General features: G+C 50.5%; 10 protein-coding genes across 10 annotated transcripts; 4 read left to right on the forward strand and 6 right to left on the reverse strand.

The window, feature by feature from the left end:
• Positions 1 to 146: 146 nt before the first annotated feature.
• Positions 147 to 3,486, reverse strand: BJX68DRAFT_229731 (phosphatidylinositol-3,5-bisphosphate 5-phosphatase). The gene has a single exon (XM_071039087.1). It carries the CDS (start codon positions 3,373 to 3,375, stop codon positions 337 to 339), a length of 3,039 nt encoding a protein of 1,012 aa, XP_070902781.1. The 5' UTR covers positions 3,376 to 3,486; the 3' UTR covers positions 147 to 336.
• A 233-nt stretch (positions 3,487 to 3,719) lies between these two features.
• On the reverse strand, positions 3,720 to 4,672 carry BJX68DRAFT_263448 (DUF3716 domain-containing protein; the record flags this gene model as incomplete). Its single annotated transcript, XM_071044693.1, has 3 exons — positions 3,720 to 4,042; positions 4,101 to 4,433; positions 4,486 to 4,672. 3 exons carry the CDS (start codon positions 4,670 to 4,672, stop codon positions 3,720 to 3,722), a joined length of 843 nt encoding a protein of 280 aa, XP_070902782.1.
• A 1,749-nt stretch (positions 4,673 to 6,421) lies between these two features.
• Positions 6,422 to 8,453, forward strand: BJX68DRAFT_279242 (putative serine/threonine-protein kinase; the record flags this gene model as incomplete). Its single annotated transcript, XM_071048694.1, has 7 exons — positions 6,422 to 6,505; positions 6,665 to 6,826; positions 7,029 to 7,266; positions 7,330 to 7,638; positions 7,762 to 7,846; positions 7,890 to 7,982; positions 8,024 to 8,453. The coding sequence occupies 7 exons, from the start codon at positions 6,422 to 6,424 to the stop codon at positions 8,250 to 8,252; spliced, it is 1,200 nt and encodes a 399-aa protein (XP_070902783.1). The 3' UTR covers positions 8,253 to 8,453.
• A 1,240-nt stretch (positions 8,454 to 9,693) lies between these two features.
• Positions 9,694 to 10,313, reverse strand: BJX68DRAFT_263450 (uncharacterized protein; the record flags this gene model as incomplete). The annotated part of the gene is made up of 2 exons (XM_071044694.1): positions 9,694 to 9,992; positions 10,049 to 10,313. 2 exons carry the CDS (start codon positions 10,311 to 10,313, stop codon positions 9,694 to 9,696), a joined length of 564 nt encoding a protein of 187 aa, XP_070902784.1.
• Positions 10,314 to 11,061: 748 nt separating this feature from the next.
• On the reverse strand, positions 11,062 to 12,663 carry BJX68DRAFT_279245 (acyl-CoA dehydrogenase family protein; the record flags this gene model as incomplete). Its single annotated transcript, XM_071048695.1, has 4 exons — positions 12,077 to 12,663; positions 11,763 to 11,990; positions 11,611 to 11,700; positions 11,062 to 11,564 (listed from the first exon to the last, which is right to left on the reverse strand). Exons 1-4 carry the CDS (start codon positions 12,573 to 12,575, stop codon positions 11,062 to 11,064), a joined length of 1,320 nt encoding a protein of 439 aa, XP_070902785.1. The 5' UTR covers positions 12,576 to 12,663.
• A 2,101-nt stretch (positions 12,664 to 14,764) lies between these two features.
• Positions 14,765 to 17,841, reverse strand: BJX68DRAFT_229736 (putative protein kinase). Its single transcript, XM_071039088.1, has one exon. It carries the CDS (start codon positions 17,317 to 17,319, stop codon positions 15,076 to 15,078), a length of 2,244 nt encoding a protein of 747 aa, XP_070902786.1. The 5' UTR covers positions 17,320 to 17,841; the 3' UTR covers positions 14,765 to 15,075.
• On the forward strand, positions 17,842 to 18,322 carry BJX68DRAFT_229738 (uncharacterized protein). The gene has a single exon (XM_071039089.1). The coding sequence runs from the start codon at positions 17,859 to 17,861 to the stop codon at positions 18,177 to 18,179; it is 321 nt and encodes a 106-aa protein (XP_070902787.1). The 5' UTR covers positions 17,842 to 17,858; the 3' UTR covers positions 18,180 to 18,322.
• Positions 18,323 to 18,566: 244 nt separating this feature from the next.
• BJX68DRAFT_229739 (uncharacterized protein) lies at positions 18,567 to 19,838 on the reverse strand. Its single transcript, XM_071039090.1, has 3 exons — positions 19,513 to 19,838; positions 19,390 to 19,461; positions 18,567 to 19,333 (listed from the first exon to the last, which is right to left on the reverse strand). The coding sequence occupies exons 1-3, from the start codon at positions 19,706 to 19,708 to the stop codon at positions 18,714 to 18,716; spliced, it is 888 nt and encodes a 295-aa protein (XP_070902788.1). The 5' UTR covers positions 19,709 to 19,838; the 3' UTR covers positions 18,567 to 18,713.
• BJX68DRAFT_229743 (uncharacterized protein) lies at positions 19,839 to 21,426 on the forward strand. The gene is made up of 3 exons (XM_071039091.1): positions 19,839 to 20,641; positions 20,693 to 21,003; positions 21,138 to 21,426. Exons 1-3 carry the CDS (start codon positions 20,512 to 20,514, stop codon positions 21,261 to 21,263), a joined length of 567 nt encoding a protein of 188 aa, XP_070902789.1. The 5' UTR covers positions 19,839 to 20,511; the 3' UTR covers positions 21,264 to 21,426.
• A 14-nt stretch (positions 21,427 to 21,440) lies between these two features.
• Positions 21,441 to 23,528, forward strand: BJX68DRAFT_229745 (NAD(P)/FAD-dependent oxidoreductase). The gene has a single exon (XM_071039092.1). It carries the CDS (start codon positions 22,075 to 22,077, stop codon positions 23,302 to 23,304), a length of 1,230 nt encoding a protein of 409 aa, XP_070902790.1. The 5' UTR covers positions 21,441 to 22,074; the 3' UTR covers positions 23,305 to 23,528.
• The last annotated feature ends 25 nt before the right edge of the window (positions 23,529 to 23,553 follow it).

The raw sequence follows: 23,553 nt of genomic DNA on the forward strand, positions 1-23,553 counted from the left end.
TAGCAGGAAAGTACGCAGGTCGTCTGAGCTTGACCTGTGACGGCCCTACAACTTGGAGGATCATATGCCGTGTTCGACCTTTCAGTGGCTCAATCCACTGTTGAACCTGGATTTAGGGCACACGAGACCTAAACCGGGGGCAATACCTGACTAGGAGGGTGTAGACTGCACATTCGTTACTGGCCTGCACAGTCTTTATGGCGTCTAGAAAAGCATGAAGTAGCTCAAGCTGAAGCGACAGACAAAGAATGGGTATCTATCTAGTAATCACGCAGTAATCATCATATCGTAACCTCATCATATACACAAGCAATAACCCAGATGCAATCAATAACTCTACATATCAACCCTCTGCTTGAATAGACTCTTCCCTCTCAACCACTGCCGATACCGCTTATACCTCTTCTTCTCATAATCCTCCGCGACAACCGTGAGCCCCTCCTCAGAAACATTCAGAAACTCCGCATAATCCGCCATATTCTCCTCCGCGTTCGCACCGAGCGTATACTCCTCGACATTGCACTTGTTCACGTACTCGAGAAGGTCGTGGTTACTTTCATTTTCGCGAATCGAGGCCGCTGCCGCGAGCTCGTCGTCGGACGTGACGACGAGAGGGACCTTAAGCGGATGGTTGATGTAGCGCTCGTACTCCTCCGCTTCCGCTGCTGTGACGGAGGGGTTGAGCGAGTCGGAAACGAGGTGGCCAAGAGTGAGCTGGGCGATCTGTGCTTTATTTGGCGTCAATGCAGTGGTTGAGGAGTCCATGGATGGGTGGCTGGAGTTTGTGGAGCGGAGGGTGCTACCCAGGGAGAGTAGTGTGGTTGGCTTCATGATCCCCGGTCTCTTCTCAAATGTATATGGCTGGTGCGGTTCCGGGGTTGCGGTTGGACGGGCGGGGTCTGGCTCTTTAATCTTGACGCTGCGTTGCGGGCGTTGGTCGCGGGGGATGGGCTCATGAGTGGCGGAGATACGGGGAACAAAGGGGCTAAGGTCGAGATTGCCCTGGTGGAGTGGCCGATAATGCATGGTGCTGTTCATTTTGTAGGGGAACATGTTTTTCAGAGTTGAGACGGCTAGTGGGCGGTAGTACTCGAACCAGTAGTCGTCGTAGCGGGAGAGGGATTCTTTGGGGGCTGTGGGAGGGACAGGGAGTTCTCTATCCTTCAGGTTTTCTGGCGTGTACCATTGAATGTAGTTGGGTTTGATCTTGTTAGCCCAGAATCGAGGGTCGGCGTGGTGGAGGTAGTAGTCGGTGGAGAGATCCCAGAGCATCGGTTGGCCCTGGGAGAAGATGTAGTTACCTAGGAACAGGTTGTAGGCTTCTTGGCGTTGTGCATCCAGGAATGAGTTGTTGTAGTATCTTTTGAAGCTTTCCACCATATCGCGTGAGTGACTGCTCCACTGGTTGATCTTGCGGTAGGTTGCCATAGTATTGACAAGATGAGAGCCGCCATATTGGATCGCAATGTTGTCACCATGGTCATGCCACATTTCTGTGAACATGTTGATGATATCAGTGTCATACTCTACTGTTGTTCCCTCGATAATGCCCAACGCATGGAGCTGGTAGCCCAGTGCCCGCTTTCCAATCACAAACTGCGCAGCATTCGTACGGTCGAGACAATCAATGCAGTTAGTTCTCGCAATTCCATTCTGCACCCGTAATCCAGACTCCACATCGTGAGCATTCTTGAAGAACCCAGTTTTGGGAATGATTTCGCCTGCGATATCTTCCAAGATTCCAATCACATCTTGATCTCGACTCTTCGCTGCCCTACTCATGTCCCATGGCTTGTATATGAGTTTCTTGTCTTCGGGCAAGAACTGATTGAGATACTGGATCGCATTTGTGTATTCTTTGAGGAGCTTCGACTCTCGCGGAGTCCGTTCCCTTGATTTGATGAGGTTCAGGATATAGATTGGCGCGCCATATCTCTCAAACAAGTTATCGAAGTGTAGTGCGGCAGCAGAGTAGAACGGATCGACCAAGTTAAGTTCGATATCCGGCTTGGGACTGACTCCAGAGTTTTCCTGTGTCCAATAAAGCGGGATGCTTCCGCGGTGTTGTACATAAGAGGTGTACAAGGGGTTAGAGTAAAGATCCGGACCAGCGGAATGGAACGAGGTCGTGGTCATTTCAGCAACAATTTGTTCAGTTTCGACATCATTCGCGACGTAACCCAGATCATTCGCGCCTCGCTTGAGGAAGCGCGCGCCGGCGAAGAAGCGAGATCGTCGGGCGATTATCGTTATATAAACAAAGCGATCGTACACAGCCATCTTAGCTTGATTCACGTACCCATGGATGATGGGCAAACACCATTGATATGGGTTTCGGAGAGTCATAATGGCGGGGGCGAGAAGATGATGGTTCCATATAAACATAGTGTTGTAGTCTTGTAAGAGCTCCCTTGGAAGACCGTCCTGATGAAGCTTGCGGTCTCGGTTGATGTTGTGCTGCAGTGTATGCGTGACGTCGTAGGAGTAGCTAAAGTAGAAAGCGCGCGTGAGGTCGAGGTTGTTTAGAATCGCTATATACCGTGCTTCCTCGGGATTCTTCTCAGGCTTGAATCGAGACGAACTTGAAGGTGTTGTGAGCGATATAAGTTCTGTTCCGTCGATCTTGTAGACGTAATGACCCCCAAGCATAGCTACCTGGCTGCGTTTCGTCACGAGAAGCATGTAGAATGCTCCAGTGAACCGGATAAACCCAAGTAGCGCCCACGCACTGCATTTGAGCTTCAAACCACCAGAACTCTTATTTCCATCATCGATAGCATCCAGCAACTGGCTCATCTCCCTCTTTGTGTACACGATATCATCCTCTATAATGTTCAAATCATCGGTTTCGGAGGTCCGGTCGATCTTCAGAATTCGGAATCTTGTATCTGACAAATCCATTCCAACCATGTAGAACCAAGTAGCCGTCTCATATAGCGAGAACTTGTGCATGCGGTTTATTCCATCTTCACCTCCAGTATCCAGATACACCTGCCGCTGCTTCCGTGTGGAGGTCGGTTGAGGCTCCCGCTCGAACGATGTTGCAATCTGTGGCTCCTCATCTTCTTCGCTAAAGTCTTCACTAACTGAGGGAGGGGCGGCCAGAGGGTTATAGGTAATCGGGGAGAATGGCGATCGTAATGGGCCCTCCTCGTCGTGGTGGCCGCCGGGGGTCGTGTCGGCCTGGTCCTCGGTGGTTTTGTTGCTCGACGAAGAGGCGAACGACGTTCCGGGTAGCGCGTTAATCGGTTCTGGGGCTGACTGTAGCGACCCGGTGTCGCCGAGTGAGGCAGTCCTTGAGGAGCGCCCAACAGACGCTGTGCTTCTCTCCTCCGCGGCGTCCGCTAGTCGGGATACGTCGTCGAAGCTCTCCATGGTGGAATATCAAAGCTGAATCTTGATTCCAGCAATAGGCTTTCTAGAGCTAGCCTGTGCTATCAAGCATCGTCATGTCGCCTGCTTGACAAGGTAGCAGGAGAACTGTTTTGTGACGCGGTGGTTGTTATTTGGAGCTATCCTCTATTGCTCCTAATGCCTAAAATTCTAGGCCTGAAATACCCCACATGACGTCAGTCACATGATGCCCGTCAACACAGCAGTTCCAAGAGAGTCGCATGCAACATAAACGAGGTTTAGGACATGACGGGAAACCGGCCCAATCTCACTAAGAACATCAATGTGCAGAATTCTAAGTGAAACAAATAATGGCTGCATGCTGCCTACTGTGCTCCATCAGTGGACACAAGATCCCAAGGATTCCTAGCGGTCTTCTTCTTTCTCTTTTCCTCGTCAAGCTGGTTAATTCTTGCCTTCACGACTGCAAGGTGCGCCGCTAGATCTTCAGCGGCCTGTTTGAGCAGTGGAAGGTTACCAATAGTCCCTGGATCGAGAGGGAATGGGATAACTTTGCCGTCATGGCGAGAGGGGGTTCTTGACCCTTCGGCTTTGAATTTCGTGCGTTTGGTACCGAGAGACGTATCATCACCGTCTTCCAATTCAACAATTCGTGGAGCGGGGCTCTGAGAGGAGCTTGAACCGGAACCTATCGCCATTATCTCTGTCAGCTATCACGCCGGACAGAAGCAACGGACAGTACTCACGAAGATTGCAGGCCGAACGCCCACTGAAACGACAGTTTGCACACGCCTTGGTCATAGGCCTTTCATCCTGCGTATCTGACCCGATGACACATTCCTGCCAGATTCCCTTTCCCTGTGTGCAAAAAGTGCAGGGAGTCTCGGCGAGCTGACCCCGAGTCTGAACGTATCCTGCGATCAGTGTGCGTGTATTGGCAAGCTCTCGACGTATCGGCTGTCCATTATCGTCTTCACGCCAGTCTAGTTTCCTAAGCACAGGGAGACGCTTGTAGTAGTTCAGCACAGGCTGTGTGGCTTCGAATGGAGCGTCCGGAAGGTCACCGCTAACACCGGCAACTGCGTCAGAGTTAGTCTATTCTAGACAATGCAAGCCAAGCCGTTTACTTACAGCTTTCGGAAGACGGACTCGCCAACTCCCAGGTCTTTCGTACGTAGCCATTGACCGAGCCTCGAGTGAAGTAGTAAGGCTCCTCGTCACTGTCCTCCAGAGGCCGCTTAACGGATTTCGGCGCAGTTGGTGGAAAGGTTCGGAAACCAGATGTATTGCCGTTCAGCAGTATAGTACTGTACGACATCTTGAGATGCTCTCTTGAGACTGGAGGACTGAGCTCTTGTAAAGAGTGCGTAGAAGTTGGTTTGAGCAGCGTGGATGATGTTGGAATCTCGACACCGATTGCATGGGACTGCTTTATGAGCGCTGGAATTGTTACCAGTCTGTCCATCTCAATACTGCCTACTAGTCTTCTATTCACTCGTGTGCAAACGCGCCTAACCTGGTCAGTGTCCACACATTTCCCCCTTGGGGCCCATTGTTTCCCAAGGCCAGACAATCATGTCAATAGGAGAACGTGCATCAATAGACAATCATTAACCACTAGCAATCAATGCCTGAAAGAGGTTTGTCTTAATGTACTTCATGTGGAATACCACTTCAAGTTTCAACTCAGCCGGCCTCGACAATTCCAATCCCTTCATTGAGAACGCCTATTGTTCTTTGCAACCCACAGTGCGTCCTTATCAAAACACAACGCACTCTTCTTGAAGCGATAGCCCTTTCCAAGGATTATAGTAACTACCGCCATTCCAGCTCATTCGAAGATGCCACTAAACCCAGAGGCTGGATTCCAAACTCAGCGCCTCGGCTACTATACACACGGAACCCCATTCAGAGTTACGCCACACACAATTCGACAGGTACCACTCGCGAGTGTCGCCCAATTTGACATAAAGAGAATGAGACTGAATAAAGTCTACAGGATATCTTGATGTATCAGCCATACCACCCACCGCCACTGCAACCCTCAAGCTCATCAATATTCCTGTTTCTCACTGTTCAGAGCCACGGATCGTTTGATTTCTCTCGACCGGAAGAGCAATCATACCTTAGATTGGAAGGTGCGACTCGACCCGAGCGTACCTTCCTGATGAAGGTCTTTCAAAAAAGCAGGTACAAATCGGCAAAGCCTCGGTCGTTCCTTCCTTACAGGGGGCTGCACGCACAAGATATGGAAGGTACGACCGGACGTCAACAGCGGCGCACCTTCCTATCAAGAGATTGAGAGATAGGAAGGTGCAATGCAGGAGGTTGACACTCAAGTCGGAAGGCACGACCTTGTGGCTGTAGGGTGGCTACCCCTGGCTAGGTAAGTCATCAAACCTCTCTATTCAGACGAGCTCATAGGCTACTAAAGTTGTACTCCCCATACTTTCAAACGGAAGGAACTGCCGCAGGACATGGTCATGGAGTCGGCCATCCAGCTCTGATGCGTCTGCAACACAGGGCCAAGTATATCCTGACTAAAGAGATGTCCACCTATGGCAAGGAACAGTTTTCTGCTCTAGAGCCTCAAGGATTCTTCTATACACCAGTGCATTGTCGCGGACGTTGGCCACGGGCACACATTGTATGAGCTGTGCCAATGGGGGTGTCGTGGTAGGCTGCAGCAGTCTTATCGCCTTTCTCCGATGCTCTATTGATCACAATACCGAACTGGTTACGCTCTTTGAGCTGATATGGGATGTGGGACGCTGTGAACTCGCATCGTCCTATAGTAGGCTGCGTGGGTTAGGGCTAGATGAAACTGCAGGAAGCAAGATCATCTAGCTCCCATAATCTCACCAGGCCAAGCAAACCCGAGAAACAGGTGTAACAGCTTTTGAACCATGGGCGCCATGATATAAGTTCATCATGCCAGCCAGCTTGTTTTGTCAGAAGCTTCTCACACTCCGGGGCCGGACGCCGAACACCATCTTGTACAACCTGCTTTTACTTTCGCCTCTACGTCCCCTGGGATTCGAAATGAACCCCCTTCATTGCCCATAAAATGTCTTTCTCCCTCCAACTTACTGACACGCTGGCTGGTAGGCACATATACCTGAGATGCGGGACCTTTGATAGGCTAAGCAATGTTAAACCAGCCCCCTGCTATTTTGGACCTTTACGCTCAACTCCTTGCTAATTCACTATTCTTAAGCATTTAAATAGATCTTGAATGACCCAATGTCCCATCTTCAGCGGCTGGCCCTGAGCTCCAGTTCGCAACGTACTCTGTTTTCGCTCGCAAAAGAAGTCGCCGTGGCAGTTACCACCTAACTTAGGGCCCCCAATCCCTCAGCAGGAGCCTGTTGACGAGGAAACATGTCCGGGCTACCACTCTGCAAGCTTCTACCCAGCAAATCCCGGGGGAATACTGGTTAAAAGCTTTCAACTACTTGCCAAAATCGGTTGGGTCACATTCGACCGTGCGGCTTGCCCGACATATTTCAAGGTATTAAGCGACAACCGTGACCTGTTTACCGAAACGCTGACCTTGGCCCTTACAATTGAGACTCAAATGGCAATCTGAAAGAACAGTTGCCCTGAAGATCATCAACAGTAATAATCTCAACGATGCTCAGCATGAGAAGGAAATTTAAAAACACATGACGCAGCAGAACCCAGAGCCTCGTGGCCGTGTCATTCTACGAACATGCCTAGATGGCTTCGAAGTAACTGGTCCGGAAGGAAAACATGTGTGCCTTGTTTATGAGCCAATGAGAGAGCCCCTCTGGATTTCCCAGAGGCGGTTCGTTAATGACCGGTTGCCTTTGTCCATTGCGAAGGCTTATATCTACTTCCTCCTTGTTGGTCTTGATTATCTTCACTCAGAGTGCAAAGTGGTCCACACGGGTAAGTATTTGTCGCCTTCTTTTGTGCCTATCCACGAATGGAGAGATCTAACATACGTATCAGATCTAAAGCTCGGGAATGTCGTCATGAGCTTCGAAAACGACAACATTTTTACCGAGTCCATTAAAAAACAACAGCCGATGCATTACAAGGTTGACGGCAAGATTGGTCGGGCTATCTACTGCGGCCATAATGACTTTGGTACTCCTGACGGAAGAGAAATCAAGAACATGAGTCCCATGATTGTAGACTTCGGGCTCGGAACAAGACTCGACAAGCCTTGTACTGGAACCGCAACAGTAGGCGAGCAACTTGGAGTCTATCATATTCAACCAGACCATTACCGTGCCCCAGAAGTAATTCTCGGCTGCGGTGGGATTTCAAGGGCAGATATTTGAAATCTTGGTGTGCTGGTAAGGTCTTTGTCACGGCTCTCTGCACTTTTGTTTCACTTTCATCTGCTTACAATCGTTATTTTGTGCTTGATACTAACAGTCCCTCTCAATCAGCTGTGGAATATTCTTGGGAGCAAGGAGTTGTTCCCAAGAGTACACGACACAAATGGCCATTACGATGCAAAGTCACCTCGCGGAAATGATTGCGCTGCTCGGACCTCCTCCGAGGGCACTGCTCGCCGAATCCAAAGCCATATCGAAGTACGACTGGCCTCGGCCTGCTACCAACGACATTGAAAAGCTTTGTAATAATGCTCAAAAGTTCCTTTAGCAGCCCGTTCTTTAAGGCAGAAGGTCAGCAGACAACTATATCACCCGTCAATATTCTGGAATTCTGACTTCGTTCAAGATGAATTCCTATGTAGTAATCAAATCCCATGCCGAACCTTGGAAGACACGACCCCGTTCTTGGAAGAGAAAGATCATGAGACATTCTTGTCTTTTGCTCGACAAATGCTTACGTGGCTCCCGGAGGAGAGGAAGACAGCTCGCGAGCTGATGGGCCATCCGTTTCTCAAACTTGGAGGGTGAACAAAAAGCCTAGGTTCCTTGGGTAATAAAGCAAGCCCTACAGAGAACAAATCTTACGGATCAAGGGGCTTACTGCTTTTTGTGTATATAGCAGCCACAACTGAATTTGCATACCATAGAGCCTACTTACGACACGGCCACGCACGTGCCAGGCTTCTAAAGATAGGATTGGGTAGGCTTGTATGACAAGGGACCGGTGGCTGTTTACTTGTTCAGGCGATGGCTAGTGGAAGATTGTGGGATATTGATATTGAATACAAGTCCATGAAGGAAGAATCTAGCTGGGGGCAGTGAGGCCGTTCAGATGCAAGCTCGCTTAGATAGTATCTATCGGGCACGGGTCTGATGACCTGATGCCTTTACCGGGAGGGCGGTGGCGAAGGGGGATGCCATTGTAGATAGGATTTAATGAAGGTAGGATAGGCGTGGTATAAGAACAACACAGAATGCTCGGCCCTTATAGAATCTAATCAGAGGTGAAGTAAAACTGTGGCTGTACGCAAGCCTCCACATTTCATTTGTAAACTTGTGAGATATGGAGACCTAGACTGCCAGACTTGGCGGATTATGCCTTTCTAGGTTTGCTTATTGCGAGTACGAAATCTAGCAATCCACATCTTCGGACACGAAACTGGGGACCGGACTGGAGACCGGAAAGCCGGTGAGCCCTAACAGTAATCTCAGGAACAAGAATGGTCAATGCACGTGGTTTACGTTGCGCGTAAACAGGCAAAATATCTTATCGGTCAATGCGCTCTTCTTGAAACCAACCAGCTTTACGAAGGCCGAGGTTTCCTCACAGCTTGCGGAATGCGCTTCCATAGGCACAATGTGGCTCAACATAACAAAGAAATGCTGTTAGCTCGGACAACAGAAGAGCAGTTGGATAGAATGAGAAAGACTGGGGATAGGAATCCTTGGCAAGGTTCAGTCGCTCTTAAAACGAGGTCCCAAGGGTTCATCTCCTGCTCGCCTTTCTTCTCTTCAAGCTGATTAATTCTTTTGTTAACAGTCGCGAGGTGTCTATTCAAGTCTTCTGATGCCTCTCTCAGCAGAGGGAGATTGTTGATTACATCAGGAGCCAAGGGAAACTTGACAACCCTTCCATCGAGTTTGCAAGGCGCTCCAGATGCTACCTGTCGAGCCGCGGCAACATTGGAAGGTTCCTCATCACCTTGGTGCATCGATTCTGCTGGGCACTTTTGCGGACGCGAGCTATTTGAAGTAAAGAGTGAAGCTGCAAGGGATTTTCTTCGTGTAGTCATAGATCCGCTAGCTGTTTTCGGTGGGCGAAACTCTCGAGACGTTGCCGGTGAGGTCGATGTTGGCGATTTCCCTTCAATGGATTATTACTAGCTGATGATGGATAAATTCAGACTCACGGTGGCAACAGTCCCACTTCCGAGCAAACCGACAGTTACCACAGACTCCACGAGTGTAATCAGACTCTTTGGCTAAACTTTCGTCCTCCACGATGCAAGTTTTCCAGATCCCTTTCCCCTGCGAGCACCGAAGGCATGGAGTCTTCGCCATGGACCCGCGCGTCTGGATAAACCCAGCGCGTAGTGAAATTGTATGGAGAGGCTTTCGGATAGGTTGGCCATTTCCGTCGGTCTGCCAGTCCAATTTCCGACGCGCAGGGATTTCCTCGTATGCAGAGTTTCCTCGTATGCAGAGTAGAATGGCGCTTTCCGGCAGGGATTGTGGGCAGATCGTCGGTGGTTACACCAATTGGAGTATCTGGAGGAAAGCCCTGGTTATTGAGTGTCTTGAAACCGCCATTTGTGAAAACTTACTTTCATACGTAGCATTTGTTTGACTCTCCTGCGGGCTAGGATATTGACCAGCGGTTGAAGTTGGTTGGCGGCGAGGGCTGAATGGAATGTCGTCGGCGTCTTCGTCGGTCTCAGAAGGTACTTCGGCTGGGAGGGAATCAGAAGAAGAAGAAGGAGAGTGAGCGGCGGCTTTCGAGGTCCCAGAGTCCTCTTGAAGGCTCTCGAGCATAAATGCCAGAGGGTCGGTGATAGCTGGTTCCTCGTCGATGCTGACATTGAAAGACATGATCGGCAATAGCTGGATATTCTAATACAAAAATAAATTGTAAAGATGAGGGATGATGGAGAAGAAGAGGAGGAGAAAGACAAGAACGAAGAAGAGGGGAATGGCAGAGGAAATTCAACCTCGCATGGGGAAGCGCTCATTTTTCCCTCGATAGCAACATGCGACACTACTAGTACTGGTAAGAATGTGAATGGCCACACCCTGCAGATAACCTTGAGTTTAGCCATCCTTTTACAATTCCTGATTTCCCGTACTCGGTTCAGCTCGAGTATAAGAAGTTGATCATCTTTAGCAATGTAAGTACCGGCGTAATTGAAGCACCTTTTGATCTGAAAGTTAGCTGACCTATCATGACCAAGTATTGCGCGCCAGTTCCAGCTGGATGTCATGTCTTTCGACCTGGAAAGCTGAGCTTCCAACTCCCGCCTTTGACAAAACAGAAGCAAAGTTCCAGGTAAGCTATGGGATGGCCGAAGCTCAATGACTGAGCAGCTATTTGGTGCCTAGGTAGTGAGGTACACTGGCATGAGAGATGGGGGTAGATGGAATAAAGGAACCTAGCCCTTACTTTTATTCCCATGCAGTCTCCCTTTGAAGAATCAAGAACTCACATGGATGGACCTTGCCTATCAAGCAGAGAGCCCTCCAAATTATTAATATGTTGTCGCCCGTGGGGAATTCTCAAGAAAAGTAAAAAGAGAAAGAAAAGTCGAGATATGACACACTAATCTAGCTTTAGTAGTGTTCCTCACAGACTGGCCTTCCTCTCTAGAGCCTTTCTCCTTGTCCTTAGTGCCTTTGTCTCTTCCTGCAACGCCAGCCCCATCATAATCTCCTCACTTCCACCTCCCACAACATGGACTCTCGCATCACGGCTGATCTGCTCAATCCTTGCCCCCCTTCCAGCCTTGTTATATCCTGCTCCTCCAAGAATCTGCTGAGCCTCACGCACACTCTTCTCCAGCGCTCTAGTCGACATGACTTTGAGCAACGCCGTCATTCCACCAATGCGCACCTCGTCGGTCGGCCGATCTTTGGTTTTTTCTATGATATTCACGAGCTGCTCCATGAACGCATACGCGGGCTCGATCATGAGTCCGAACTTGAAGATCTTCGCCTGGATTGCTTGTTTCTGGATCAGCGGGGAGCCGAACGTTTCGCGCTGGATGGCATAGTTGAAGGCGTCTTCGGCGCATACGCGGGCGAGACGAAGAGATGCGCAGGCGAGGGATAAGCGCTCAGGGTTGAAGTCTGTTTGTTAGCTCTCCTTCCACGACCAGGATTATAGCTGACATACTGGACATGATGAGAGGAAATCCCTGGTTCTCTTGCCCGATCAGATTGTCCACGGGGACGCACACCTCATCGAATTCGAAAAACGTCGAGCCTGCACTGCCCATGAATACACCTCCGAATAATATGGAGTTACTGGAAGTAAGGGTATCGTACCACTCGCATTGACCCCAGAATTATGCATACGGCGCCTCGTCACTCCCTTCGCCGCCAGCGGGATTACCAGCAGACTGATCCCCCCCTTTCCCGGTCCTCCAGTTCTCACAGCCGCCGTGCAATAATCCGCCCAGATTCCATTCGTGATCCACTTCTTCGACCCGTTGACAATATAAACATCCCCTTCCCGTTTTGCCGTTGTCTTGATATTCGCGACGTCAGAACCAGCTAACCAGTCAGTTAACCTCTCACTTCATAAACAGCCACAATGGTTGAAAAAAATAAGAAAAGAAAAGAAAAGAAAAGAAACTCACCATCCGGCTCCGTAATCCCCAAGCAAAACCTCACCTCCCCCCTCGCAACCCGCGGCAACCAGCGTCTCCTCTGCTCCTCCTTCCCAAACCTCGCAATGGGCGGACAGCCAATCCCGTTCCCACCACCCAGCCCCCAAATGACACCAACGAAGCCCACCCGATTAAACTCATCCGAGACAATAAGCGAGCACCACGTATCCCACTCCTCAGGTCTAACACCGCCAGGCAAACTCAGATTGCCGCGGTCTTCGGGCGTCGTGAGCGGGTGGACGATGGCGTAGCCTTCTGCGCAGTGCCGCGCGTAGACCTCGCGTGGGACCTGCCCTGCTTCCTCCCATTCTTGAGCGTAGGGCTCGATGTGTGTGGAGATGTATGATCGGACGTGTGCGCGGAGTTTGTGATGCAGGGGCTTGTAGTACGGGGAAGGAATGTCCAGTTGTGGGAGGAGAGGCTCGGAGTAGGGGGCTGTTGGGAAGGAGGCTAGGCGTGGGTCGGGCATTGTCCCGGCTCTTGTGATTTTCTCTGTAAGATTCGCGGCTGGTTTTCTCCCTGCTTGTCAGTTTTAAGATAGGGACAAGGGGTTAGTGCCATTTATGATGTCCGGGTATGCGTGGGCTGATGATATTATTGTATTTTGTTCCGAGGCTGGTGCACCACTGCGCCGATCACTCCTCATGCGAGCGTACAGGCGAGAATGCGGGGAAGCTATGCGGGGCGGCCGAGGCCCGCGGGCGTTGTTCCCAACTTGCGAACCAGCCACTACCAGTCAACTTTCAAGGGTCAAGCATGGCTCGAGAGCTGACAACCGTTTGTGTGACAAGGGAGGATCGGCCCGATAATCTCGGGATAGGACTGTTACATTGTAGTATTGAAAGTATCCTTCTCAGGTTAGGAATTTGGGAGCATGGGCTTTGATACTCAGTTTTGATCTGGGCTTAGTAGCGATGTGCCATGCCTGCACATGGGATCGGCGGGTGGCTTGAAAATCCACTTGCTTGCAGGTGAGTTGAGATTTCTGATTAAGAGTATGGCTCCTAGGTACATATCCTGCTTTTTCCTGCCCTTATTCTGCTCCCTTGAAGAGGATCTCAATGCCACCCGTCGTTGCGATATCCTCATCGAAGTGATGATCATGGCACTTGGTGAAGGCTTCGGGGCTTCATAATACGTCCGTCAGGTTCGATGTTTAAACTAGGACGGATATACTTATACTATGACCCTGATAAATTTAGTGATGTAAACGTTTTCAAGTCTTTTTAGAGCTTTGGGTAATAAGACACCATGAAGAGCCATATCTTCGCCGATACACAAATCAAGAACTCCGGCCGAATTTATCTAAATATATTGCTTGACATAAACCGAAGGAATTGCTCCGAAAACATGTTAGCCTAACGAAAACGACAAGCAGAATAGAAAATAAAATGAAGAAAAGAGAAATAAAAGAAACAATGATGATTCGTCGTGGGTACCATCAACAATTTTTCATAACCAGCCATGCATAGGCAGATATATTGTTCATGTAGGCTGAGCTGAATATTCGCCCCCACTTGGTCTCCGGAGGGCTTTGCATGATTTGTTTTTGATATGAATGGCGATGCAGTCAGGTCGCGAGAATGGTAGGAGACAATGGGGACATTTGAATCGACCAGCGGATCTCGGACGTCGTTTCTTTGCTGACGGATTCAGTGCCAAGCAATGATTGTGCTTGATGTGCTTGGCCAAAGTATTTTGTAGGCAGAATGGCCTACCACAGTGTGGGCATATCATAGATGTCTCCGTGATGGATTCATGTCAGCCGGAGGGTCCTCCTGCCGAGGATCTAATACGGCAACTCTACCGAGACCGCTCGGTCGACGGGAAGGTTCAGTGATTGGAGCCATTTGCCGCACTAAAAGTCAACTAGCCCCTCTTTCCTAATTGGGTTTAGCTCTGTTTAGATTTTCCTTCTGTCTTTAATATCGTACTTTCTCGCTAGACCATCAGAATGACAAGACCTTCAACTTTTCGATATGCCTCCATGACCTTCCGGCCCATAATTCAAGACTGTGAATTGTAGAAGAACTGCCTGGTAAACACGAACCCGGTGGTGCAAATAAAGGGTCGAAACCGCTGCTCAAATACGGCTGGGAAGGAGCTTTGGCTGTGGTTGGAGCACTAGTATTCAACGAGCTGGACTCCAAAGGTGGGTATGAAAAGACCGATGCTTGCGGAGACGGGGTGGGATTGCCAGCATAGTCTGAGAAACTTGTATTCGACGAACTCAAGTCCGGACGCGAAGATTAAAAATGGAAAGTAGTGTCCATTTCTTTGTTTTCCGACGTGCCAGACTCGTCGAGAGATTCCACACCGGCTGAAGTCTCAAGTTGGCGAAGATATTTTTGTCGTATTGCATTGGCTTTGGCGATGAAGCAATCTTGGAGATAACTGGACGTCTCATGTCGTCTCAAGGATTGTGGTGACAGAGGCACACCGCATCCCCATTTATACTGGACTTCGTGTGCCGAGGAAGCCGCCGTAGCTTGCTTGTTTCGCCCTTTTGTGAAATCTCGGGTATTCTTGCTTGTGCGACATTTTGCAACGCCCGCCTTTGCTAAGGCGTCGAGGAATGTGACAAGGGAGGATCAGCCCGATACTTTCGGGATAGGACCGTTATATTGTAGTCTTGAAAAAACTCTTATCAAGTTGGGAGCTTACACTTAGTTTGATCTGTTGTCTAGTAGGGCTCTCTGTGCTTGCACATGGGATCGGCGGGTGGCTTGAAGATACCCACATGCGTGCAGGTGAGCCGAGATTTCTAGTTAGGAGTAGTACTAAGTATGGTTCCTAGGTACATGTTGCTTGTATGTGATGGATGAATGCTCTGTGTCTTCCCGTCTTCGCCAACGGTTATATAAAACTGCTCGAATGCTCAAATCAAATCGTCTCTCGTCTCTCGTCTCTCGTCCTCCTTCATCGCTGGTGATGGCATCAACAGGCAAGTCTGTTGATGGCCGCTGGCCTCATGGCTCAAACGCGCTCTGCGCCGCATCTGCTAACCCCTGTAGGTACCTCTGAACATTGCAGCACCGCCACCGCAGCTGCGGCTGCAGCTCCAACATCCCCCGTATACACGTCTTCAGGGCCTCCGCAACAGTGAGTCCACTCGGCAAAACCGCCTCGCCATGGTCAACCTTCTGATCAAAGTCCGACGGGAAGACCGGGCGCTCTCGAATGAACCCCGTCGGCGTCGGCCGCTGAAGGCCCCTCGTTAGTTCTGTGAGGACCAGTTGCCGCTCCATCTTGGTGTTGAGGCGGTAGACGAGCTCGAAGAGGATGACTCCTAGGGCGTAGACGTCAAGGGATTCGTCAATTGCGTAGTCGAATAATTCTTCCTGCGAGGGGGTTCCGTTGAGGGTTTTGTTGCGGAAGAAAGGGGGGCAGTAGAACTCGGTACCGACGACCCGGTTTATTTTCTGTGGGTGGTCGGATGCAACAGGGGCTCCTGGGACACTGTCGTTCAGGTGTGATATGTCTGCGACAAGGCCGAAATCTCCTATCCGCGGGTGAGAGAATTTGGAACAGGTTCCGACTTTCTCCTTGCAGGGTAGGCACTCTTTGAAGTTTCGGTCGTCTGAGCAGGAGAGGAAGATGTTTGCTGGCTTGAGGTCTCGGTGTACAATGCCCTTTGAGTGAAGATAGTCGACGCCGGCGATGATGTTCAAAATGAGTTTCAGTGATGGTAAGAGGTGATAGCAGTGGTGTCGTAGTGGAGCTTCAACGTCAACACTTTGCTGCGGCCGCAGGTACGAGCTGAGCGGGATTGGATGCAACGACATTTGGATATGCAACACTACGGCTGGAAGATCCCCAGGTCGATGTTTGCGCTGTAGCTGAAGCCGTGATTGGTCATTACTGAAACCATCTGTAAAAATGTCGCCGTCGGTACCGCTAAACGTCGATAGCTGACTGTATGTGGGCTCATCAAAGTTACGCGGGATTGACTCAACATCGTCTTCAAGGCTGCGTGATAGAGGTTTTTCTGAGGAGTGCGAAGCTTCTCTGTTGCTATGAGAATCGACCGATTCGTCTTCCGTAGAGGTCGGCTGATGCGACACATCTTGTGAGGCTTCGAAAACAATGCCAAAACTGTCATCGACAGAAGGCGCATCAGGTCCCTCGGATTGGTCTTTGGTCTGCTCAAACTCAATTTTCTCCAGACTATTCTGGCCAACGAATGGAAGCCTCGGAAAGTGAGTCTGTTCCAACCACGCCCCAAAATACCTAACAACATTTGCATGCTCTAGACGAGCCAGTGTCCGGATCTCTTTCATTATATTCTCGAGTTGATTCTCATTCCCGCGCTGCAATTGTTCAAGTCGTTTCTGACTCAACGGAATCTTTTTGACTGCATAGTCTTGACCATCCATATGGTTCTTAACGTGATATACTTCCCCGAATGACCCTCGTCCAAGGATCCGAATCTCAGAAAACTCCACCGCATACCTAGACAAACGACTTGTGGAATGTGTAGGGTTGGCGTCGAATAATGGAAAGCTTGTCGGCGAGGTACCAGTCATGGGTAATAAGGGACGTGGGATGCGTCTCGGGTCGAGCCGAAAGTCTTCCAGCGCAATACCATGATGCGCGCCAGGTCGTCGAAAGTCTAACGGGCCAATGTCTCGGCCCTCTAGGCGGAGGTTCGTCGTAACCTCTTTTGTCGATTGCGTTTGCACAGTTTTCGTCTTCGATGCCAAAACAAGTTCGCTCGTTGCTCGTATCGGCGCTGGCCTTGCGTGGCTGTCCCCCAAATTCAGCCCTTCCAGGGCAGACAGCCCAAGCGCATCAAGGTTGTCGCGATAGTATTGCCGTGTCGAACCCCACTTATCCGTATCGACACCGTCCTGAAGCACGCCATGGGATGAAAGAAAGTTCGATTTGTACGCGTACATCTTCTTTCCCAGGAACTGCACCTCTGGGGAGTCACGAGTGTACCGAGCACTAGAGCCATGCTGTCTGTTGAGAATATCAGCCGCACGCGTGAGACAATAGAACTCCAGGAGAGCGGCCGTCATAAGGTTGGAATGGCTCTCGGTATCTGCATTGAGCAGATCCTTTATATCGGCATTGTCGTCGACTGTCTCGTCATCCTCTATAAGTGGTTGGCCAGGAGGTTTGGCCTTTTCGTTTGCAATCACCTCATCGTCACCGTCGTTGGAGTCGGAATCAAAGGAAGGGATCTCTGTAGGCGATCTGAACATTGACATATTGAGTGAAGACGAAGGGAATATCGGCTGCGACCACTATACGGCCCTATTGTCGAAACGGGCCAGCCATCTAGATGTATGAAGAGAGTTCGTGGTCCGGGCTAATTCCAGCGGTGCATGAACCTCAATATCGATCCGAAGCTTCGCCAGATCGCCCGCTGGACGAATTTCTAAGGCAGCCGTTGACAGAGATGAAAAAAGGAGATGAGGCGATACTCATAAAAGAAAAAAGAGTCCAAATGCAGTACTCAAAAGGCCACGACGCTCTTTTCAAAAAGTAATATTCTTTTAGAAGAATCAACAAATAAGCTTAAGCGGCGACCAGGGACTGACTGGACAGGCTGGCTGGGCTGGCGTAGCTTCGATCCGATTCTATCAGTTACCCAGATCATTCAAAGGGCGTCCACTAGACAGTGATCGGTCCTAGTGTATCAGCCTCAATGTCTAATCGATGGATGCAATCGCAATTATCAGTTCGGTTCGTGGTCTTTTCCCGCTGCAACGCCGCTCTTCAATGGTGGTTGCAAATTGGAAGAAGGATGACAGTGAGATTGGTTGTCGCCACCACGATTTCCGTGAGTCAGGCCTCAGTTCCGCGTTGTTGCTGCCTCAGGCCATCAATTCCACGCCCCAGTCCACGGTCAATACAGGGTCAACAACAAAAGTCACAAGATGAGAGATTCCGTATATGTCAAGGTAACTTGGCTAGTGGTAATAGACTACTAGTAGCTTCTGATTTTCTGGACAAATTTGGGTTTACCCACAGAGGCTCGGGTACTTTTGTAGCTCTTCCCAATTCACGACCGACATATATATTTACTACCGGTCAAGGGAAACATGCTTTAGTATATCACGAATAATAATGCTATAAGCTTGCTGCAAACATTATATGAGTCGCTGAAAACTGAAGTTGCCGAGCTCTCCCTATACGAATAAAAATCCAAGCGGAGAACTTGAAAATCAGGTGAATATGATCATGACCTTGAGACAACAGGTATTATCCGGTAAGAGTTGGGCCTCAGGTCATGTACCTTGAGTCTCGAAGTTCTGCGAACCAAGAAAGCGGTGGAATCTGGTATGAAGGGACGTGAATCCCCACCGTCCAGACAATAGGGTTCCAAATCCCATTAGCGAGGACTTGTCTGACCATGGATGGGCGTGGTATGGTACCAAGCTAGCTCGCGGATTAAATAAGAAAGCAACAGACTGTCCTAAACTAGAGAAAGTCATTCTTGTTTACATTAACATTGACATTGACTATATACTACGATTATACTTCATGAGATGTTCATAAAGACATATATTCCTCAGCCGTTTCATCATTCTCATCAAGTCCATCGCAACCGTTGTATCCCTGCAACGTGCGGGTTACCTAGAGCGAAGCAAAAGCAAGCTCACCGGATCTTACGGAGACCATACGAAGACCCCGAAGAGTTGTCCGCCGTCGGCTTGCCTGCCTCCTCAGCAGCCCAGTCGACGTTCCTCACGGACGTCTTCTGGCGGAGTGAGCGGTACTTCTGCAGGAGTCGCCTGTATCCGAAGAGGAGGACAAGGGCAATGACTAGGGCAGCGACGGCACCAACGACGATACCGGCAATGGCTCCCCCAGAAAGGCCGCCGCCGCCACCACCGCTGGAGCTCTCAGTCTCGTTATTGGAGCCGGACGATGCAGTGCCCGAGTTGTTGTTGCTGTTGCTGCTGCTGCTGTCACTGCTGCTGTCGTCGTCGGAGTCTGTCGAGTTCGCAAGAGTGAAATCCTCAATTGTGGCGTTGAAGCAGGGGACTTGGTAGGTGAACCTGCTGGCCGCGACGTATGTGACATCCGCGCAGGCGTAATAGGTCTCGTTCTTGTCGGTCTCAAAGTCGGCAGTGTACTTGATTTGGAAGGTGGCATTCATGCCTTCTTCGGCGTCGACACCCGGATTGGGCACCGGATAGCACATGTGTCCTGGGTCAATGTCCTGGATCCGACGACCTTCGACGACGATGTCGAAGTCTTCGTTGGTGGTTGGGTCTGGATTGAGAAGTCAGAGGATAAAGGGTAAACGAAGGGATATCTGAGATACGCACTGTTCTTATGAGAGATGGCGATCTGAACGTTCCAGGACTCATCTTGAGTGACGAGGGCGAGATGACCGTTAACTGGGTTGGGGTTAGTATCTTGCATATCAGAAGAGTACAGTGAAATCCTACTGAGAGGAAAGTCAGTTCGGTTGACGACACCAGAGTTAGAACCACATGGGGCGTTGTTGTCATATGCAGCACCCCAGGCACGGTCCGGCGGCCACATGAAGGCGACAGGGCCCATCTCCTCTGCAGCTTCTTCACCATGAGCCTGGCCACTCACGGCGGTGGACAAAGCCACAAGTAGCGCAAGGGAGCCCTTCATTTTGCCAAAGTTGATAGACGAGCTGGGAAAGCGATGGCTGGAAAGAGTGAGAGGAAGTTATAGATTGGTGTGCGAGAGGCAGGGATGCTGGGGATGCCGGTGTCGTTTATAAGGCTATAACACTCTCCAGTATTTGCCGGGCTTGGATGTAACATTCTCTCGGTTAGGATCGATTGATAATGGCATTCCGTCCTTGCTCCGACAGCCAAGCGACTAGAACGAGTCATGAGAGGTGTGACGGGGAAGAGTTTTCTCGGCTCGCAGGCTGGGAGTGCTCATGCCACCACCTAATTTGGAGTTGGCATCCAATTGCAGATCCGGATGGCAAGCGAGGAGCGATCCTGCCAGCTGTGCCAAGAGTGATAGATTAATCTGACTGGAAGAACGAGTGGACATCAGGGTTTCCTAGTGCCCAGCGCTGGCCCTCCGGTCATCGGTATCAATCTGATAAGATGGCGCGTGGGTCGACCGTGCAAGACCCAGCCAATCACAGCCCGCCGCGGCATTTGTTTCCCCTCTCTCGGCTGGAATTTCCCAGGGTCGTAGAGTGCTGCAAGCGACCAGCTCTTGGTTTGAGTGAGACAGCTGATATTGGCGTTCATTAATCCTGCTCCGACCGTTCCATTAGCTCCAAAGTCTCGACCAGCTCGGGGAGAAGGCATGGCCCCCCTTCCGGAGGGCTAAAATGTATAAAGCCGGTCGATGTACCTTTCTTTTCCCTGCATCTTCATCACCATTAGTGCCAGTACCCCGACCTTTCTGCTTCTGTCACTCTTTTGACGTATATCACTCGTTAATTCACCATGAGGTTCACTGTCGCTTCCCTTGCCTGCATCGTGGCTGGTGCTAGTGCCTTCCAATACCCAGACTTTGTCCCCTTGCATAAGCGTCAGGCACCTGGCACTCCTCAGTATGACTGCCACGCCAACTGTGGTAAGCTTTGATAGGACGGACTCAGATTCTTATTGTCTCTGACAAGCCTAGGTGGTGTCATCACTGCTTCCCGTCAGGACGACTTCTGTGACTCCAGCGACTTCGAGAGCATGCTAAGCGCTTGCTTGGACTGTGCCCTCGTGTACGATATCTGGAGATACTATGGCAACTCCGTCGGAGCTGCTGCCGAAGAGTGTGGCCTTGATGGAACCCCGGTCGAGCCCACCTCGTCGAGCATGACCACCACTGCTACCGAGACCACCACTGAGACGACGACGGAGACCGAGACGGAGACTGAGCCCACTACCACCGCCACTTCTACTTCAACGCAAGAGCCTACCGACACAGAGTCTTCCACCACTGTGAGCTCCACCTCCACCCCTGTCATTCCGGCTGTGACCACCACCACCACCCCCCACCCGGGAAGCACGGTAAGCTTCTCTGTCTCTTCAATCTCTTCGGCAATACCAGAGATACTGACCATCGTTCTCAATAGACCTCTCCTACCCCCGAACCCGAGGATCCTGAGGACCCTGCATTTACCGGAGCTGCTGCCCTCAACACCCCAGCCGGACTATTCATGGGTGGGCTCGTCGGCTCCCTTATTGCGGCCTTGATGTAAATTGAGCGAGACGATTGTACTTCATAATCTTAGGCGTACCACGGGGATGAGATATTTTGTTCGTTTGTAAGGTGATCCGGCTCCTGTTCTGCCTCGGTAGACTTGTTCCTTTAGACCGATAACCTATTTATTTATTCACTCAAATACCCTACCTTGCCAAGTTCCTCACCTTAGCTACGTCATGAGACCACAATCCCCGCGTGGCTCGCCGAACGAACCTATTTCAGACAATTGGGTCCGCTCGACGGAGCTGAACCAGAACGGTGGGGCCGGTGTGAAGATGGGCCGAGTTCACCTCAACCGGACCAGAGCAGTCCTGCGAGTCCTGTTGTGTCATGAATCCAATTGGACATGGTTGCGTATATTTGAATCTCAACTGACTCAACTGGGCAATTGATCGCGAAGCGTCGCTGAAGCCCTTGACGGATACACTTCTTGGCACTTCGAGATGCATGCGAAGGGCGCAACTCGTATTGCAAGCTGGCCAGTGCCACCAGTCAGTTTCATCATCACTATATTGTCCGCAAATAACCGCTGCGCTAAACAGCTTACAATATGGCCATTGAAGATGTCAACGTACGACTTTTGCTTGGCTTCGGTGGAGTAGCCTTCTTTGGTTGGAATTTTGAACACTTCGAGATGATTGCGGGGGCACCCCTCGTATTCGGTTGAGCAAGTTAGGCCAGTTGTTCCATCATCACTCTGTCGCCCGCGAATAAGCGTTGCACTCGACAGGTTCCAGGTTGGCCATTGACGTATCAACGCGTGGCTTTTGCTTGGCAATAGCTTAAGAGCGAGCTCTTGCCTCTTCATGGGGATCCAGGAACACTTTGAAGTGCCAGCAGGAGACAGCAGCAGAATGGCAGCGCAACAAAAGTCGGACATCGTCATCATTGGTGGTGGCATTGTTGGGTCTGCTCTGGCCTACTTCCTGACCTCATCTAACGATGGAAAGAAAGTGACCATCATCGACCGTGCTTTTGCACAGCTAAAAGGCTCAACTGGCTACGCCCCAGGGTTTGTTGGTCAGTTCAACGAGTCCGATGTTCTGACGCGTCTGTCAATCGAGAGTGTCAAGGAGTACTTGAAGGTCCCTGGAGGATTTGAGACTGTCGGGGGGCTTGAGGTTGCGACAAGCACTGCAGGACTTGAAAATCTTGAATGGAGGCGTACGACTGCGAAAGAGAGAGGCCTCGACGCCGAGATTATATCAGCCCAGCAGGCGGCGGACTTAGCGCCCGATCTCGTCAAGCCGGACAATGTCGCAGCGCTGTACTTCCCTGGAGCCGGAACCGCCGATCCTACGGTCATTGCCGCTTTCTTCCAGTCGGAGGCTCAGGCAAAGGGTGCGGAGCTCCTCGAGGCCGACGTTAACGATATTCACCAAACCGAGGGCCGCGTAACCGGCGTGACAACTTCTGCAGGGTTTATCGAGGCTCAAACGGTCATCATCGCTACCGGCATTTGGGCCCAGAGCCTTGCCGACTTCGGCTTTCCCGTCCCAGTTATCCCAGTCGCGCATCCGTATATGTACGGGGAGTACCACGAGCCTAAGGCAAACAAATCTCCGTTCGTCAGATACCCCGAATATCACGTATATGTGCGGGATCACGGTCCATTCTTTGGACTGGGGTCTTACGACCATAAGCCTCTGGCGGAGAAACCCAAAGGAACTGCCATCGGAGATTGGATGGGTGAATTCGATGCGACGCTGGACCGTGCTCTGAGACTTATTCCCGAGAAGACAAAATTGAGCGTTCGAGAGAAATTCAACGGCATCTTCTCAATGACTCCAGATAACCTGCCCTTGGTGGGAGAGATCCCAACAGCAAAGGGATTGTATATGGCAGCAGGTGTCTGGGTCACGCATGCAGCAGGATCCGCCAAATTCTTGACCCAGATGCTTAGAGGTGAACAAGTTGATGCGGCAATGCGGAAGGCTCTTGATCCGACTCGGTTCCAGGGCCGAGATCTGGAAAGTTTGGAGCGAGAATCTCTCAACTGCTATAACAGCATTTACTCGACATACGAAAACTCATGATGGAAGCGGTGGCTGAGGAGTGTCTTGTGTACTTATCGAAGCACAGCAGTCCTCGAGTCGCGGTGACGTCATAGAGCCGATGCAGTAAGATAGATTGAAATTCAAGAGGACAGACATCCTTCTAATAAAGAAAACATTTGAGTATAGCGCAAACTTGATTGGCATAGTACGGAGTAGAGGCAATACTCCGGAGTAGATGACAATCGACTTGGCCAGATCCTCCGGTCCTCAGTATTTGGTTTTGGAGAA

The sequence above is a fragment of the Aspergillus pseudodeflectus genome (assembly GCF_044049435.1).
Source record: "Aspergillus pseudodeflectus strain CBS 756.74 chromosome Unknown BJX68scaffold_7, whole genome shotgun sequence".
NCBI lineage: Eukaryota > Fungi > Ascomycota > Eurotiomycetes > Eurotiales > Aspergillaceae > Aspergillus > Aspergillus pseudodeflectus.

Coding starts and splice junctions, on each gene's coding strand:
- BJX68DRAFT_229731 (XM_071039087.1), bottom strand. CDS start 3,375: ATGGAGAGCTTCGACGACGTATCCCGACTAGCGGACGCCGCGGAGGAG.
- BJX68DRAFT_229736 (XM_071039088.1), bottom strand. CDS start 17,319: ATGTCAATGTTCAGATCGCCTACAGAGATCCCTTCCTTTGATTCCGAC.
- BJX68DRAFT_229738 (XM_071039089.1), top strand. CDS start 17,859: ATGACAGTGAGATTGGTTGTCGCCACCACGATTTCCGTGAGTCAGGCC.
- BJX68DRAFT_229739 (XM_071039090.1), bottom strand. CDS start 19,708: ATGAAGGGCTCCCTTGCGCTACTTGTGGCTTTGTCCACCGCCGTGAGT. Junction 19,462..19,512: donor CCGAACTGACTTTCCTCTCA/GTAGGATTTCAC, acceptor ACCCCAACCCAG/TTAACGGTCATCTCGCCCTC. Junction 19,334..19,389: donor CGCCATCTCTCATAAGAACA/GTGCGTATCTCA, acceptor TTCTCAATCCAG/ACCCAACCACCAACGAAGAC.
- BJX68DRAFT_229743 (XM_071039091.1), top strand. CDS start 20,512: ATGAGGTTCACTGTCGCTTCCCTTGCCTGCATCGTGGCTGGTGCTAGT. Junction 20,642..20,692: donor TGACTGCCACGCCAACTGTG/GTAAGCTTTGAT, acceptor TGACAAGCCTAG/GTGGTGTCATCACTGCTTCC. Junction 21,004..21,137: donor ACACAGAGTCTTCCACCACT/GTGAGCTCCACC, acceptor CGTTCTCAATAG/ACCTCTCCTACCCCCGAACC.
- BJX68DRAFT_229745 (XM_071039092.1), top strand. CDS start 22,075: ATGGGGATCCAGGAACACTTTGAAGTGCCAGCAGGAGACAGCAGCAGA.